We start from the raw sequence: 15,394 nt of genomic DNA on the forward strand, positions 1-15,394 counted from the left end.
AACTCTTCCTCATGCACCACTTCCCTGCGACTGATCATGCCACTGCTGGACTGTCAGCACACGTCGCACCATCTGTCGAGATGTGCTCGTAAGCTGTTGAACACGAGCACGTTTCCAAGCGCTCCTGAATTACAAATCAACGAGCCACTTGTCGCTATTCACTTTACGGTCTTGTTCAAATCACTCTACTTCAGCGGGTATGAAGCGGTCCGATTACAACACTGTATCGCAGTATTCAGCTGCCATTGTGGGGTCGACAGCGCTTCCAAGAGATGAGGAGCATGCATGCAGGTCCCCTAGGAAGTCTGATATTATCCGTACGGGCTACGCAAGCCATGACCTTTACCTGAGGACAAACTTGCAGCTTCCAGCCAGTAGTGGAATCTTCCGGCGCGTTTTGGAGCGTTCTTCGCCAGCTACACCAGTCGATCAGCACGTATGCGATCGGCGGTTGCATCGATCGTCAACGAACCAGCATTGAAGCTACCAACCGGTATTAGAACCTATACGGGCATTTCCATGAACTTCCAATACCGACAGAGATCTCCCTCTTCCCAATTTAGTATCCTTGCACTATACGGAATCAGGTTCCAGTCACCCATTCTTCAAGCTCGATGGTTTTGGCTTACTGGCTCACAGCCTTGAGGACCGATGTGGCACTGCATCGGCGTGCGGTTTCGTAGACTTCAAAAATTCGTCGTACTAAGTCAAAATGTCTCCGGCATTCGGTCAATGACGAACCACTCTCAGCTTACGGGAAGTCGATCCTTGATAAGTTCACCACCACTGGTACTGGTCGGATGCTTTCCTTCTCGGCTTGAAAATCCTTGTATTTGCGAGCGACAATTGTCGTGGCCATTTGATTGACTGCCGCGTCATCAGGCTATTTGCCAGCAGCCACCGTTCTTGGTTGCGCGGCTATGGAATTATCATCATGATGCTGTCACTTCGTTTTGGTTGTTCGCTGTTACTCTGTGCATGAGAGCGAAATCCTGATTTCGTTTAGCCAACCGCATGGATGCATTTCCATTCCCATGATGATTCCTCTGTTATGACGTGGGGTACATGTGATACCCATAGCTGGATACGTGTGGCAAGCAGCTCCGCCTTGGACACCCATTTTTCCACATGGCCAGCGGGCGAGAACCGGCAGAGCAAGAGGAGTGTTTCTCCACATCGTTTCCTTAGCCTAAGCGTCAAGTGAATCTCGTTCAGCAGCCACATTCCCATGTGTCTTAATACAGGTCAATTTCCAAGTCTTAGTGACTAAAAGGCCGATGAGCAGCCGCAAGCGATGTCGGCATCTTTTCCGCGACTTTTGCATGTCCAATTTTGGCACTCAACGCAACTGAAACAGGAAAGAACACCGCCTTCAAACGCTTTCGATACCCCTAGTCAAGAGCACGGTATAACAACAGCAATGTTGCAGCGTTAGATGCTACAGCGTTTTGGGTGTGATCGGCGGCATGACAGCGCCGATCTCCAAGCCACAAGCCACGAAGTCGCCGCTAATACCGTGCCAAGCCAACAGCCTGGTTGCGCAATTAAGGTTGAGGATCCCTTCCCGTGCCGCCGTCAACACTGTTAGTTAGTACGCAGGGTGATGAGAGTGGCGCCGGTCGTTGCTGCTAATCCGGGTGGAACACACGGCTAAACCCAATACGAACAGCATGTGATACCCCTGTCAGTTCGAACATTTTCCAACACGACACATGCGACCTGCATGCACTGAGTTTGCACCGGCTTACGGAAAGCCTAGTCACCCACCCTACTACCGGTTTACGCTCAGCCATCACTTCCCGGGTCTGCAAGTCGCCCGCTTTAGTGCAATATGACGACGATCAAGGCAAGCTAAGTCAATATCGTGCTGTAAAGATGGCAATTGAGAGACGTGTTCAGCTCGTAGTGAGTATGTAGGGCGCTATTAGCAGCCTCCTGACGCAAGAAAAGGTGTGTGTCTGTGTTACAATGCCGAGCATTGGTCTCTTAGGGATCTTCCAAACGTACTACCGCGTTGTTCAAGCCTTCACCGCGGGTAGTCAGAAACATCAACGCAGGGAAATAAAGAAAGCATTATTCTGCCACCGGTCCACATGATCAGCGTAATCATTAGAACCATTCGGGCAATGCTGGGGTTCTCATAATATCAGCTCCCCTATCCCATTTCTACTTCCTTTAATGCTCCATCTACATTGCTAAAACTTTCGACGGGTTGTCTCTCGTTAGCAATGGCAGCAAGTATGGATCGCGATTGTGCCTTGACCGACGACACTTTTGGTCCTTATGCTGGCGCCGACTGCCGTGGCGGCTTCGATTTCACTCTCCTCTTTTCCGAGGTGTTTCTCTCGATCATACCTCTATCGTTGTTGATAGCTATCGTACCTTACAGAATCTATCGGCTCTGGTGGAAGGAGACGAAGGTCTCAAGGTCAACCTTGCTATACACTAAACTGGTATGTAATTTAACTCGAGCTGACTCTGATGTATCTAACTGTTGTACCACAGATAGCATGGGCCGTCTTCGCTGGTTTCGAGCTCGCCCTCCTCATCATTTGGTCGAATCGACAAACGCGTAAGAATCGTGCTGAACTCCCATCAGCTGTCATCAGCTTCATTGGCGCAGTCTTGTTAGGACTACTCTCCTTCGTAGAGCATATGCGTTCGATCCGTCCGTCGTTTCTGCTCACAGTATACCTACTCTTCACTAGCGTGTTCGATATCGAACGCTCTCGGAGCTATGCACTCACTCCCGAACTGGACCTCGTTGCCACAGTCTTCGCACCGCGCCTGGGTCTGAAAGTGTTCCTCGCTATAGTTGAAGCCAGAGACAAACGACGACTCCTCCTCCCGGATTTCGCCAACAGTCCACCGGAGGCTACCAGTGGTGTATACAAGCGGGCAACGTTCTGGTGGCTGAATTCACTGTTCAAGAAAGGGTTCTCCACCTCATTGACCGTCGAAGACCTCTTCCAGTTGGATAAACACTTGCAAGCAGACTATCTACATCACCTGATCGGGTCGTCGTGGGCCAGAGGTAGGTCATCATTACATTGTTTCGTTATCCACCATCCACTAACCTGGAAAACCATAGTCGCGAATGTTGGTACTCACTCTCTCTTCGGAACGACGTTGAGAAGATTGAAATGGCCTATACTGTCAGTCGTTCCACCAAGACTGTGCTTGATTGCCTTCAACTTTTGCCAGCCATTCCTAATCGAGAGAGCGGTCAATTTCTCTCAGGAAGCTGAGACGGCGCAAACGGCCAACATCGGTTATGGATTAATTGGCGCGTACATTATCGTGTTCATCGGCATTGCAGTCAGTAGACGGTAGAAATCGTACATCGCAGACGGCTTCACTAACATGCCTCGCAGGTGTCTACTGGCCAATATATGCATCTCACGTTCCGATTCATCACGCAGATGCGAGGCGGTCTCATCTCGATGCTCTACAACAAAGCAACGGAAGTCACGTTGACAGACATGGATCCAGCGTCCTCAATCACGCTCATGAGCGCTGATGTCGAGCGTATCGTCACTGGCATGGAGACTGGTCACGAGATATGGTCCAACACACTCGAGATCTCCCTTGCAATGTACCTCCTGGAGCGACAACTCGGTGCCGCATGTGCCATCCCTATCGGCGTTGCCGTTGGTAAGTTCCCCCACGACACCAGGCCTTATCCGCACGCTCACCACCATGTCAGTCTCCCTACTCGGCTCCATAGCAGCCACCAGCCTGGTAATGCAACGTCAAGCACTGTGGCTCGAAGGCATAGAGCGACGTATTGCAGCCACCAATTCCATGCTCAACTCGATGAAGGGTGTCAAGATGGGCGGTCTTACCGAAGTTCTACGAGATGATCTACAGAAACTCCGGGTCGATGAACTCAACATTTCGAAGAAGTTCAGGAAGCTCCTAATCTGGACCATGGGATTTTGTACGTCGTCGCCAGTTTGCAGTTTACGTCCACACACTGACCACTTGTAGCCTACATTTCGCCTATTGTATCACCCATTCTGGCATTTGCAGTCTTTTCTATCATCGCCCAAAATAGCGAAGGCAGAGAGACACTCGACACTGCAACTGTTTTCACTTCCCTCTCGCTATTCACGCTACTCACAGAACCGCTCGGGTCACTCATCATGGCTCTTTCTTCACTGATGGGAGGCGTCGGATCGTTCAAGAGAATTCAAGACTTTCTTACTTTGGCTCCACGTGACGAGCAACGTAAATTTCCTTCTATCTACGGCGGCAGCACAGCTTGCCTTTCAGTGGCAGGCACTGAGTCCGAGAAAGGGTCAGAGACTTCTCAAAAGAGCCGATGCTCCATCGAGTTGAAGGAGTACAGTGCGCTTGGCTCTCAAGCTATCATGATCGAGAACGGGTACTTCGGATGGGATCCGGTTAGGCAGCCATCTGGTACCTTGCAGGAGATCGATATGATCGTTCCACGTGGGAAGATTACCATGGTCGTGGGACCGGTAGGGTGTGGAAAGTCGACCCTGCTTAAAGCAGTGTTGGGAGAGTTGCCTGTCATGGGTGGCTCCTTGCAGGTGTCTTCCCTGCGGATCGCCTTGTGCGACCAATCTGCATGGCACGTCAACGGCACAGTGCAGGAGAGCATCATCGGCGCTGCCGTGTTCGATCATCGGTGGTACTCGTCCGTTGTTCGGAGCTGCGCATTAGACGAAGATCTACGGCAATTACCCCAGGGTGACCAAACCCAGATTGGTAGCAAGGGTATCGCATTGAGTGGAGGTCAGAGCCAGCGAATCGTGAGACACCCTAACATGCACCCCTCTTTCTACTCTTGAACATTACTGACAACCACCGCTTTACAGGCACTTGCGAGAGCAGTCTACGCTCAGAAGGACATCATCATCCTTGATGACTGCCTTAGTGGCCTTGATGGCCAGACCGAGAACCACATATGGCACAGTCTCTTTGGGCTCGAGGGGCTACTCAAGCGGTGCAGAACCACAGTTCTTGTTGCATCATCATCAGGTATGTGGTGTTGAGCCATTCCTCCCCCTCGTGAATCGCGCTAACATCACTCTCCTACTTCAGCAAAACGTCTGCCTTACTGTGATCACATTATTTCTCTCGACAAGAACGGCAGAATCTCGGAACAAGGTCCTTTTGACAAGCTGACCAAGTCGGGAGGCTACGTGTCAGGCTTTGATCTTGCACGTCCCGACTGGGACTACCGCGCAGAGAAGCACATCTACGAGGAGCCGCCCAGATACACGGAGCGTCAAGCCACCGACAACCAGCTCACCGAGGATGACGTTCAAGCGGAAGCAAATCGCCGCACTGGCGATACAGCCATCTATCTCTATTACATCGGCACTGTGGGCTGGATTCCAACAATCATCTTCATCATTTCTATCATCATCTTTATCTTCGGTATCTCCTTCCCTACGGTTTGGGTAAAGATGTGGGCGGAATACAATCAAGAAAACCCCAACGAGCGACTCGGATATTGGCTAGGCATCTACGCTATGCTTGGTGGGCTGGCACTCGTCTTCTTGATGGTCAGTTGCTGGCAGCTGATCATCACCATGGTCCCTCGCTCCGGTGTCGCATTCCACAAGAGGCTTTTGGATACAGTCCTTGGGTCGCCGATGTCTTTCTTCTCTACTACTGATACCGGAGTCACACTCAACCGCTTCAGTCAAGATCTCATGTTGATCGACATGGAGCTGCCCGTAGCCGCGCTAAACACTTTCGCTACGTTCGTTCTCGTCATCGGACAGATGATTCTCATCGCCGTTGCTGCGCCTTACGCAGCCATTTCCTTTCCTGTCGTTATAGTCGCAGTCTTTTTCGTCCAAAAGTTCTATCTGCGTACATCGCGCCAGCTTCGTTTCCTTGATTTAGAAGCCAAGTCACCGCTCTACACCCAGTTCAACGAGATACTGGAAGGCTTAGCCACCATCCGTGCATTCGGCTGGCAGAGTTTTGTTGAAGACAAAGCGAAGGCGCTACTCGATCGTAGCCAGCGACCCTTCTACCTGCTCTTCGCGGCCCAGCGTTGGTTGACGCTCGTGTTGGACTTGGTCGTTGCAGCTGTTGCAACGATCCTCATAGTTTTGGTGGTTACCCTGAAGGGGAGGCTAAGTGCCGGATACGTTGGCGTAGCACTACTGAACGTAGTACTCTTCTCCCAAAGCATCAAATTGCTTATCTCTTTCTGGACCCAGCTCGAAACGCACATCGGAAGTGTAGCCAGGATCAAGAACTTCACCGCCGATGCCGTCGCAGAGGACCATGAAGGCGAGGACCACATTCCGCCATCCAGCTGGCCAAGTGCGGGCAAGATTGAGTTCAGAGGCATCGAAGCATGCCATCGTCCTGGTGAGCCTGTCATCTCAAACTTCTCTCTCTCCATCAGGCCTGGTGAGAAGGTCGCCATCGTCGGTCGCACGGGTAGCGGAAAATCTTCGCTCGTTCTTTCTCTCTTCCGTATGGTCGAGCTCTCCTCCGGCAGCATCACCATCGACTCTATTCCGCTCACACGTATTCCTCGCCAAACCATTCGCAGTCGGCTTATTGGCCTGCCTCAAGACGCGTACTTACTTCCCGGTTCGATTCGCCTCAACGCCGATCCCTTGAAAGAGTCAGATGACAAGGCTATCATGGCTGCGCTAAAGGACGTGCAACTATGGGACATCATTGTAGCAAAGGGCGATGCCGATAAGTACCCGCATCCGCTAGACGTCGAGGTCGAAGACCTTCACTTCTCGCATGGACAGCGCCAGCTCTTCTGTTTAGCACGCGCAATGCTCAAGAAGGACAAGTCGACCGTTGTCGTCATGGACGAAGCCACCAGCAAGTAAGTCCATCGCTCGCTTTCTATCAAGTCATCAATTGCTAATAGCCACTCTTCAGTCTTGACGCTGCAAGCGACGCCCATGTCCAACGCCTCCTTCGTTCCAGGTTCCCACACCATACCCTTATCACCGTCGCCCACAAACTCGACACAATACTTGACTTTGACAAGGTCGTCGTCATGAACAAGGGTCAACTCGTGGAGTACGGTTGTCCTCATAAGCTGTTAGACCGCCAGGGAAGCTGGTTCAAGAGTCTATATGAAGATGTTGCGAGAAGAGGTGATGTAGACGAGGATGAGGATGAGATCACTATCATCTAGTGCAGGTCATCTGACAGGGTAAATACGGGGTAGTAATGGAGGGTCGTATCATTCTTTAAAAAGTATACCTTACGGTATACGCATTCTCCTTGTGTCAATCTATAAGTAGTCAAAAGGCGTCGAGGTATATCAGAGCGTATTCATCTCTTTCCATATCAATATTTTAGATAGAGCTAGAAAGCCTTCAATATATAACTATAAGTTCATCTCCTTCCTCGAATTGCAGTATGTTACAATCCGCATCTCTCCAACTTCTCAAGCTGCAAGTGAAAGCTCCACTACTATCTCCCGGCCTTGCTCCCTGAAGCCTTGCACCAACCAGTTCCTGAGGTTGGTAAGGACAACCTCAAGATTGCCTTCCACAACGAAAGCAGTGACCATTTCGCTCTTGATGTAGACCAGACGGATGTACTCCAGAGCACTGCTTCTGAAAATCAATGCCATACCATATCGGCCGGTGATCTCAGAAACTGATCTCACTCTCCTCTCTTTGGCCTGATCGGGATCAGTGCGCTCCAGCTCAAAAAGCTGCCTCTCACCCCACTTCGAGTCCGTCATCATGGAAGTGTGGAGGGTGAGATGCATCTCCCTGAGTGAAGGCAGATTCGAAGCGAGTACCATGAAGGGGTTTGATCTGCGATTGTCGGAGATACCAGAGAACCAGTGGAAGCCACTTATGTCGATCTTGAGGATGCTGTTGACGAGGCTCGGAAGAGCTATGAGCATGGCCCCAATGAAGAAGACGTCCGTGGTCGAGGCGACAGTGAACGAGAGTAGACGAATATAGGGGAGGACGGTACTGTTCCATTCATCCTCCTTGACGGCGTTTATAGTAATACTCTTGAGAAATTGAGGTCGACTAGGGTTGGCTTGAGGAGTGCTACTCTCAACAGCAATATCGATGGTAAAAGGGCCTGTGAGGGTCAAATTGTTAGCATAGGTGATTGGTATCGAAGAGTGAAAGTGAAAAAGACATGCCATCGCAGAGGATGTTCCAAACGGCGATATTGGCACCAGCAGGTGCAGGAGGAGGTACAAGTTGAGCGACAAAGCTATCCGCATCGGCATTGAGAGGCGCTAAACTAGAGTGTTAGTGTAAATTGTATTATATCAGAGGAAGTGTAAGCTTACCGCAATGACCATCTAATGCCACACCCTGGAGGTTGCCAGTGAAGTCGGTGTTTTTGGAGTTGGCCATTTCAATGGTATGTGTATTTTAAGGGTATCTGTATAGGTAAAAAGGGAGTAAGGATTATAATGTAAAGTGTGTCTGGCTATACTATCGTGGACTACGGAAAAAGAACTCAGGTCTGGTAGCAGAAAAGATTCTTATATACATTCCCAGTGAGAATAGACAAACTCACGCTTACCTAGTGTCTTGTACAGGAGCGTTTGCCTGATGTGAAGGAGAGATCGATGACTTTGCCATTGCGTACAAATCGCCCAAGCGTTACAATGAGTATATCGCCGGAAGGAGACATCAGGGGCTACGGGCGTGTGGCAAAAGTCTCTCATTGCCGTTTGTACTTCCACGCACGTCTGCTCAGCGGACTACACTAGATCCGCTGTCGACATGGAAGCGGTGCGGCAGCGGATGAGTTGATACACGCTATCCTGCGAGTCTCGGCCCAGGCTTCATCTGATACGACTTGGAGGACTGCAACCACGAAGTATTCCGCATCACCACCAGCTGGATCAGCTTAAGCATTATGAGACGGCCTGGCCTGGAAATTGATGAAGACAACAGAAGAGAGGCTAAAATGCTACGCAGCCGTCAACTCCAGAGTGCGCGACTTACCATAAGCCTCGCGATGGCTGACGACTCAAAAACATAATTATGTATCGAGCCAACATCTGCCACGCTCTAGATGTACATTGAGGGCCCCGTCCGGAATATCAATGTGTTGTGTTGTATGCGGAGCACTGGATGCGGGGCGGAATCTGACAGGTTAAACTTGGCTGCTGACGTAACCTCTTGCGGTATCTTGGAGCCTTGGACGCGGCCCTCGACACTCGGCGTTCGAAGGATGAACACGACGCCCCGGAGTAATCACGGAGTCGTTTCACAGTCCCAGCGTTGTCGCATGTGACGAGGCTTGCCTTCATCACCTTCCATAACCTCACGATGATATCTAGCTAACGGTACCTATTGATTCTTTGCAGCTTGCTTACTGCCCAGGTGCATCCCCTTGTCCTAGCTGTCGCGTTACTCTGTCGCATCACTCGGGCCCGTTGGCATACGCGTCAGCAATATATTCGCTCTTCCTCGCAAACTTCGCAGTACATCTACATGCCAACGTCATGGCATTGCCGTTAAACCTACCGCGAGAATCAATTGAAGAAGACGACGAAGCGCTCTTGTCTCCAACAGAGTCGGCCTACCACGCACTGCCCAAAGCAACGAAAAAGCCATGGTTGCTACTTGTCGTCCTAATCTTCATCATGATCGCCTTGATCGATGTTGGTGCCTACCTCGCCGAAGCGCCCATGACGCGCCTTTACGAGGCGAACCTCTGTCTTAAATACTACCGTGAACAAGACCCTTCGGTGGTACCTGACGATGAAACTATACCGGAGCAGCTGTGCAAGGTGGACGTGGTGCAGCAGCAACTAGCGAGCATATTTGGCTGGCAGGAAATGTTTAGCGCGCTACCAGGCATTCTTCTAGCGGTACCATACGGAACTTGGGCGGATAAGGTAGGTAGGAAGTGGATATTCATAGCGAGCTTGGTCGGAATAGAGCTCGGCTTTGTCTGGGTGCTGCTGATATGTAAGAGGACAGACAACAAGATATAGGCACCATGCTAACATACAGCTAGGTCACTTCAGGTTCCTCCCTCTACAGTTGACGTGGCTTTCAAGCGCCTTCACAGTAATAGGTGGCGGCCCAATCGTAGCCATGGCGATCGGCCTGACCATGATCTCCGACATTGCGCCCCCAGAACAGCGTACAACAATTTTTCTGTACCTAACAGCCTGCGTCCTTGTCGCGGAAATGGTGGCACCCATAATGGCAGCGAGACTCATGGAGAGCGGAAACTGGTTGCCTCTACTGCTGTCACTGGCAATACAGATTGTGGGTGTCATCGTGGCATTGTTCATTCCGGAGACGTTGCATCTGCGTGACCTGCCCGAACCCAAAGACAGCGACAACGAGGTTTTTGAGCTACAACCCACAACCAGCGACTTTTCAGTGCGAGCACAATTACGCAACTTCCAGGCTGCAGTACGTTTCCTAAAGAGCGATTGGACATTAGCAATGGTCGTCTTCACTTTTCTGGCCAACAGACTGGGCAGACAGTGCATTTCACTCCTGGTTCGCTACGCATCGAAACGTTATAGTTGGGAGATAAAAAATGCTTCCTACTTACTATCTTTTCGCGCAGCTACCAATCTTGTGGCCGTCACTATCTTGATTCCTCTAGTCAATTTTGTTCTTTTGAGGAAGCTGCGGTTTCCTGCGCACTGGGCGGACCTGTGGATTGCACGGGGATCTATAGTCCTTACCACCATCGCCTTCTTCGTGATGGGTGTCGCAGCGCATCCCTCTCTCCTGATCATTGGGCTCCTTCTTTACAACATGGGGACCGGTTATAACGCTGCTATGCGATCTGTCTCCATACATGTCGTTGGCGGCCAGTCGAGTCCCGATATCGGCAAACTGATGAGCACCATCGCCATGGCGGAGAGTATTGGCGCAATGGTCGCTGGGCCACTACTGAACGAGTTGCTTCAACTTGGCATAGGCTTTGGTGGCGCCTGGCTGGGTTTGCCCTTCTTGAGTTCTGTCATAGTGTTCGCGTTCATGACTGTTGTGACATGGATCATTCATGTGGGAGACAAGGAGCTCGCTTATTTGGAAGTGCGTACCGAGGATGAGGAAGAGAGACGGATAAGTGCGCTCGAAGGCGAGGAGCTTATCAGACATAGGGATGTATTTTAGTTGTTACGATCCAGACTGTAATTCTACTGTACAATTGGGCGGATCCACCTTTCGTGTCAGCAATGTGCGCAAAAAGGCGTTTTCGAATCATTCCAATTAAGCACGCAGGCATTCTTTGTAGAAAAAACAGCGTGTAGAGCAGGAAACCGCATCTCAAAGAATAGCGGTTGTATCTTGCCACACGAAGCCTCATGTAACTACTTCTTTCAGGTTAGGAAGCGGGCACGTAGAACACTGCGACTGCCACTAGAATGTGTGGCTGCTATCTCCTTCTCACATGTTCAGACAGACCACTCCCCATACAATACTGTTGGCTGTGTCTCATTACTGCTGTTTCTGCTACATGCCGTCAACAAGTCTTTAACACTGCTTCGCTAAGTTGGCCGCACCCTCTGACCGCTCTACTCCAACAGACCATAGTTTTATCTCACCATTGCGATGCTTGCTCGTGCGAATAGCGATGCAGGCACCCGTCTCCGCCGGTCCAAGTCCGCATCTACAGCTCACAAACGTCCCAATTCCATCACCGAACCGCTGGATCTGGATACGATCAAGCAGCAGGCTCTAGCTGCGGCCACCACTGCCTTTGCTCGAGCACAGGCGCAAGATGCGGCAGACCGTACCGCAAAACGCAGCTCTGAGGTAGCAAGGTCCAAGAGCAATGTCAGCCGCAAGTCTCTCACGTCCCAAGGCAGCTACTTTCCACCGCGTGGTTCGAGCTTCAGATCTCTGCAGCGCTCAAACGCCGAGCAGATCAGAAGTACCAACCGCCTGTCCCAGTCCTCGACAGAGAGTATGGAACAGAAAACAGAGCAATTCCCACCTTTGTATCCAACTCCCAGCGTTCATGGGTCGCTTTCTGTGCCACGTCATCTATCGACGCAGCCTTCTATCACACTTAGTGAGAATACTAGACCCAATTCCCAACTAAAGTCATATCGACAGAACACTTCGTCCTCGATTACCTCACAACGGATACGGAAAGCACGTTCCATGTACTACGCAAGCAGTGTTCAGACCGGATCACCAATCGCTCGACCACCGTCTAAATATCTTACAACACCATCCCCGGGTAACATAGGTCCAGCGTTGGAACCCTCGTCTCTTCCTTTGCCATCCCGAACACTTCGGCCATCACCACTGGCGGGCCCACGCATGCCTGTTACAATTGGGCCCGACACCACACTTGACAAAGTACGAGATGAATATCTGCAAGGCTTCCAACAAAAGGCATTGAAGCACAAGCCATCTATGTTTCTGGCGCCATTCAAGAAAAGACAGGAGAAAAGGAAGGACAAGGGCAAACGTGTCGTATCGGAAGCACATTCCTTCCCCACGAGTGACCGGCAAACACCCGACGAGTCGACGATGGACCCTGCTATTATCGCATTCATGCCAGCCCAAGAACTCAAGGAGAACCGATCATTCTCTGGTTCTCTCAAAAGTAAGATCAAGAAAGTTTTCCGGCGTACATCGGGCAAGTCAACCAACCTTCCTGTTCAGCAGATCGATGCCAGCCGCGACTACTTTCATACTGCATACTATAGTCCACCGTCCGCCAAGGATACATTGGGTATACCAGTTCCCAATGAGGAAACGTTGCAGCACATTCGTGCCCGAACGCCATCACTCGAGGGGACCTACCCTATCTTTCTACGATCTGGGTCTAGAACTGATAGTACTGGAAGCGGACGGAGCAATCGTAGTCTTCATAGTGAAGCGAACGCTACAAACGTGTCAGCATCCCGAGCTACAAGCTGGGGAACATCCACTACAAGCGATACGTTGACGCAACGGGCCATGAAGCGCATGACTGTTATACACGAGTCCAAGGATAGCATTGGAAGCGAAGCAGATCGTGTTGCTTCTGTGTCTGCCTCGAGAAAGAAGTCACTGCCTCTCCCACCACTCGCCTCTTTCCGTGACCCAATGCCCATGGAGATCCTTACCGAAGAGTCACTAACGCCTGTCGATCCCAAACGCATCTTTTCTGCGCTCATGAAAGAGATTGGGTCGTCAAGATCACAATCGCCTCCAAGCCCTGATAAACGAACACCTGGCGCAGAGAGCGATGTATTCGAATCTAGCACGACGAAGCTATTTTCTCACTCACAGGAGTTGTGTTCCAACAGCAGCCACAATCTTCGAAGCAGTATCGACCTGGGCCATCGACCACCATCACGGAGACCTGCCACATCCCAGAGTGCGCAGAGCAAGACTAGCACAATCAGATCCTTTGGCAGGGCGATTAAGTCAACCATTCGCACCGTCACACCCATTGGGCAGCATTCGACGCCCGCTCCAGACGCCAAAAATCGCGTGCACAGTGCCAAAGGGGAGCAGCAACGAAATGGTTGGGTGCATTCGTCAGCCACTACTCCAGAATCCGACGATAACCAGAACGAAAGTGATGGTGATGAACGCAATTGTGCTGTTCAAGTGTTTACGCCATCTCCCTCACAGATTGAGAAGCGCGTAGAAAAGGCGGAAGAACGTTGGAAAACGCCTCTCGAAGCAGCCGAGCACCTCCACTTTCCGCGCGAAACAGACAGGACTTACGAGTCTACAACTTTTGCTCGGCGGACTCAAAAACAGCTCAAATCCTCTGTTCAGCATGATGTGAAAGCCGAATCAGGGCCTAGTGTTGTTGGCCACAATATGAGTAGGTTGCCCATATCTCCCGAAGCCTCCACGTCACCAGCTTCCCGCATTGCCATGACGCCAATGTCTCCCAGCATCTATTCACGAGATACGGACGGTGTCAGCATCCTTCCAAACGATAGCATCATATCTTTCGGAGGACACAGTGAGCTTGATCAATCCCACAACGGTGGCTCAGCAGTCATCTCAACTAGTCAGTCTGTTAGAAGCTATGTAGTGGGAACACCTTCCCCTCAACGTCGTGGGTCAACGCGTACGAGTCGGGATTGGAGGGCTTGGTTTTCGCATGAGATCTCGAGCATGGAGCTTAGCAGCCAAGAAGATCTGAGGATTCATGATCAGTACACTAAGCCATCTAAAAAGGTGAGATCGATTTCAATCCGCACGTCCCACACCGAACACGAAGATACGACAGTGGTCCTTCGAGGATCTCTCAATGTAACAACACCACGACCAGACGCCGAGCACTCAGCGAAGACGATTGACCTACATATTCATGGTCGCTTGGATAGACCAGCGTCGAAGCATGGAGAAAACCACGGCGTCAAAGCAGCCAATTCACCCACTGAAAAGTCCCCGTCCCCTTTTGACACTCATAACAGCAGCACTCGCAGCTACACTCCAGTAGGCCAGATATTTGACACGACAGGGCACCAAAAACCAACTCTCCATGAATTGACGTCGCTTTCTGATAAGAACCGTCCGCTCTCAAGACTCAAAAGTCAGGCATCCATGCCACTCTCTGCGTTTAAGACACCCAAGTCGCCTTCAATGAACGACCGGTTTCCTTTTCTTGATACTGGTCGACACTCGAGCAGCAACAGCCTATCTTCCCGGCATTCCAAATCGCCTACTGTTATGCATGTTCCAATAAGGTCTCAACCCTCGCCCAAGTTGACGCCTGGTTCCAAAGCCACCACTAATGTGTCCACCCCAGCCACAAATGAAACCTCACAGCGTGTACCAAACACTACACTGAGGGGGACCGATGCACAGGCCAAAAGGAAGGAGAACGCTACTCCCCCGTCAATACGCAGTCAAAAGAATCCCACAGTCTCACCGTTGGGCTTGTCTACGCGACCGAACTCGCAAAAGCTGCTGTGCTCGTCGACTACCCCACGCCACTCGCCTGGCATCAGCCAGCACCACACACCCGAGGGAAACGAAGTAAAGCAAAACCCCAGCCCAGCAGCAATACCTTTCCGTCCCCGTATTCGTGCAACCCTCCGCCCGATGTCTCCTGAGAAACTCGCCCGCAGATCCCGAAGTGCATTCGACCTCCGCGGCGCCCACAACATGGGCCGACCTATCGTCATTGATCTAGCTAAAGTCTCTCCACTTCCTAATTCAGACCCACGCCATCCAACGCTGCATCTTACGACCTCGTTGAGCACTCTGGCCATGAGCAAGGAACCAGATCCTGATAGTATTTCTGTTGGCAGAGTCATCGACACCGTACTCGGTGGTGAGCGCAATGGGAGCGTTACCCCTGGTCAACGGATGGCAGACCGCTTTTTGATGCAGAGGAAGAGTACATCGGCGTTGGATGGTAGTGCAAAGAGGTTAAGAGGTGGATTAGTATTGGTTAGAGAAGATACGCCGGCTTTCTTGTGAATTGGCCAGCAGTGAAGAAG

At 51.1% G+C, this 15,394-nt stretch overlaps 4 protein-coding genes across 4 annotated transcripts; 3 read left to right on the forward strand and 1 right to left on the reverse strand.

Moving 5' to 3' along the window:
* Positions 1-2,240: 2,240 nt before the first annotated feature.
* Positions 2,241-7,156, forward strand: ALTATR162_LOCUS11383 (uncharacterized protein; the record flags this gene model as incomplete). Its single annotated transcript, XM_043319025.1, has 9 exons — positions 2,241-2,453; positions 2,506-3,034; positions 3,092-3,318; positions 3,375-3,654; positions 3,707-3,940; positions 3,991-4,778; positions 4,845-5,007; positions 5,071-6,838; positions 6,895-7,156. 9 exons carry the CDS (start codon positions 2,241-2,243, stop codon positions 7,154-7,156), a joined length of 4,464 nt encoding a protein of 1,487 aa, XP_043174960.1.
* Positions 7,157-7,411: 255 nt separating this feature from the next.
* Positions 7,412-8,354, reverse strand: ALTATR162_LOCUS11384 (uncharacterized protein; the record flags this gene model as incomplete). Its single annotated transcript, XM_043319026.1, has 3 exons — positions 7,412-8,070; positions 8,171-8,233; positions 8,288-8,354. 3 exons carry the CDS (start codon positions 8,352-8,354, stop codon positions 7,412-7,414), a joined length of 789 nt encoding a protein of 262 aa, XP_043174961.1.
* A 1,103-nt stretch (positions 8,355-9,457) lies between these two features.
* Positions 9,458-11,099, forward strand: ALTATR162_LOCUS11385 (uncharacterized protein; the record flags this gene model as incomplete). Its single annotated transcript, XM_043319027.1, has 2 exons — positions 9,458-9,926; positions 9,976-11,099. 2 exons carry the CDS (start codon positions 9,458-9,460, stop codon positions 11,097-11,099), a joined length of 1,593 nt encoding a protein of 530 aa, XP_043174962.1.
* Positions 11,100-11,537: 438 nt separating this feature from the next.
* Positions 11,538-15,374, forward strand: ALTATR162_LOCUS11386 (uncharacterized protein; the record flags this gene model as incomplete). Its single annotated transcript, XM_043319028.1, has 1 exon — positions 11,538-15,374. The coding sequence occupies one exon, from the start codon at positions 11,538-11,540 to the stop codon at positions 15,372-15,374; it is 3,837 nt and encodes a 1,278-aa protein (XP_043174963.1).
* Positions 15,375-15,394: the final 20 nt, after the last annotated feature.

The sequence above is a fragment of the Alternaria atra genome (assembly GCF_907166805.1).
Source record: "Alternaria atra isolate CS162 genome assembly, contig: 35, whole genome shotgun sequence".
NCBI classification, from domain to species: domain Eukaryota; kingdom Fungi; phylum Ascomycota; class Dothideomycetes; order Pleosporales; family Pleosporaceae; genus Alternaria; species Alternaria atra.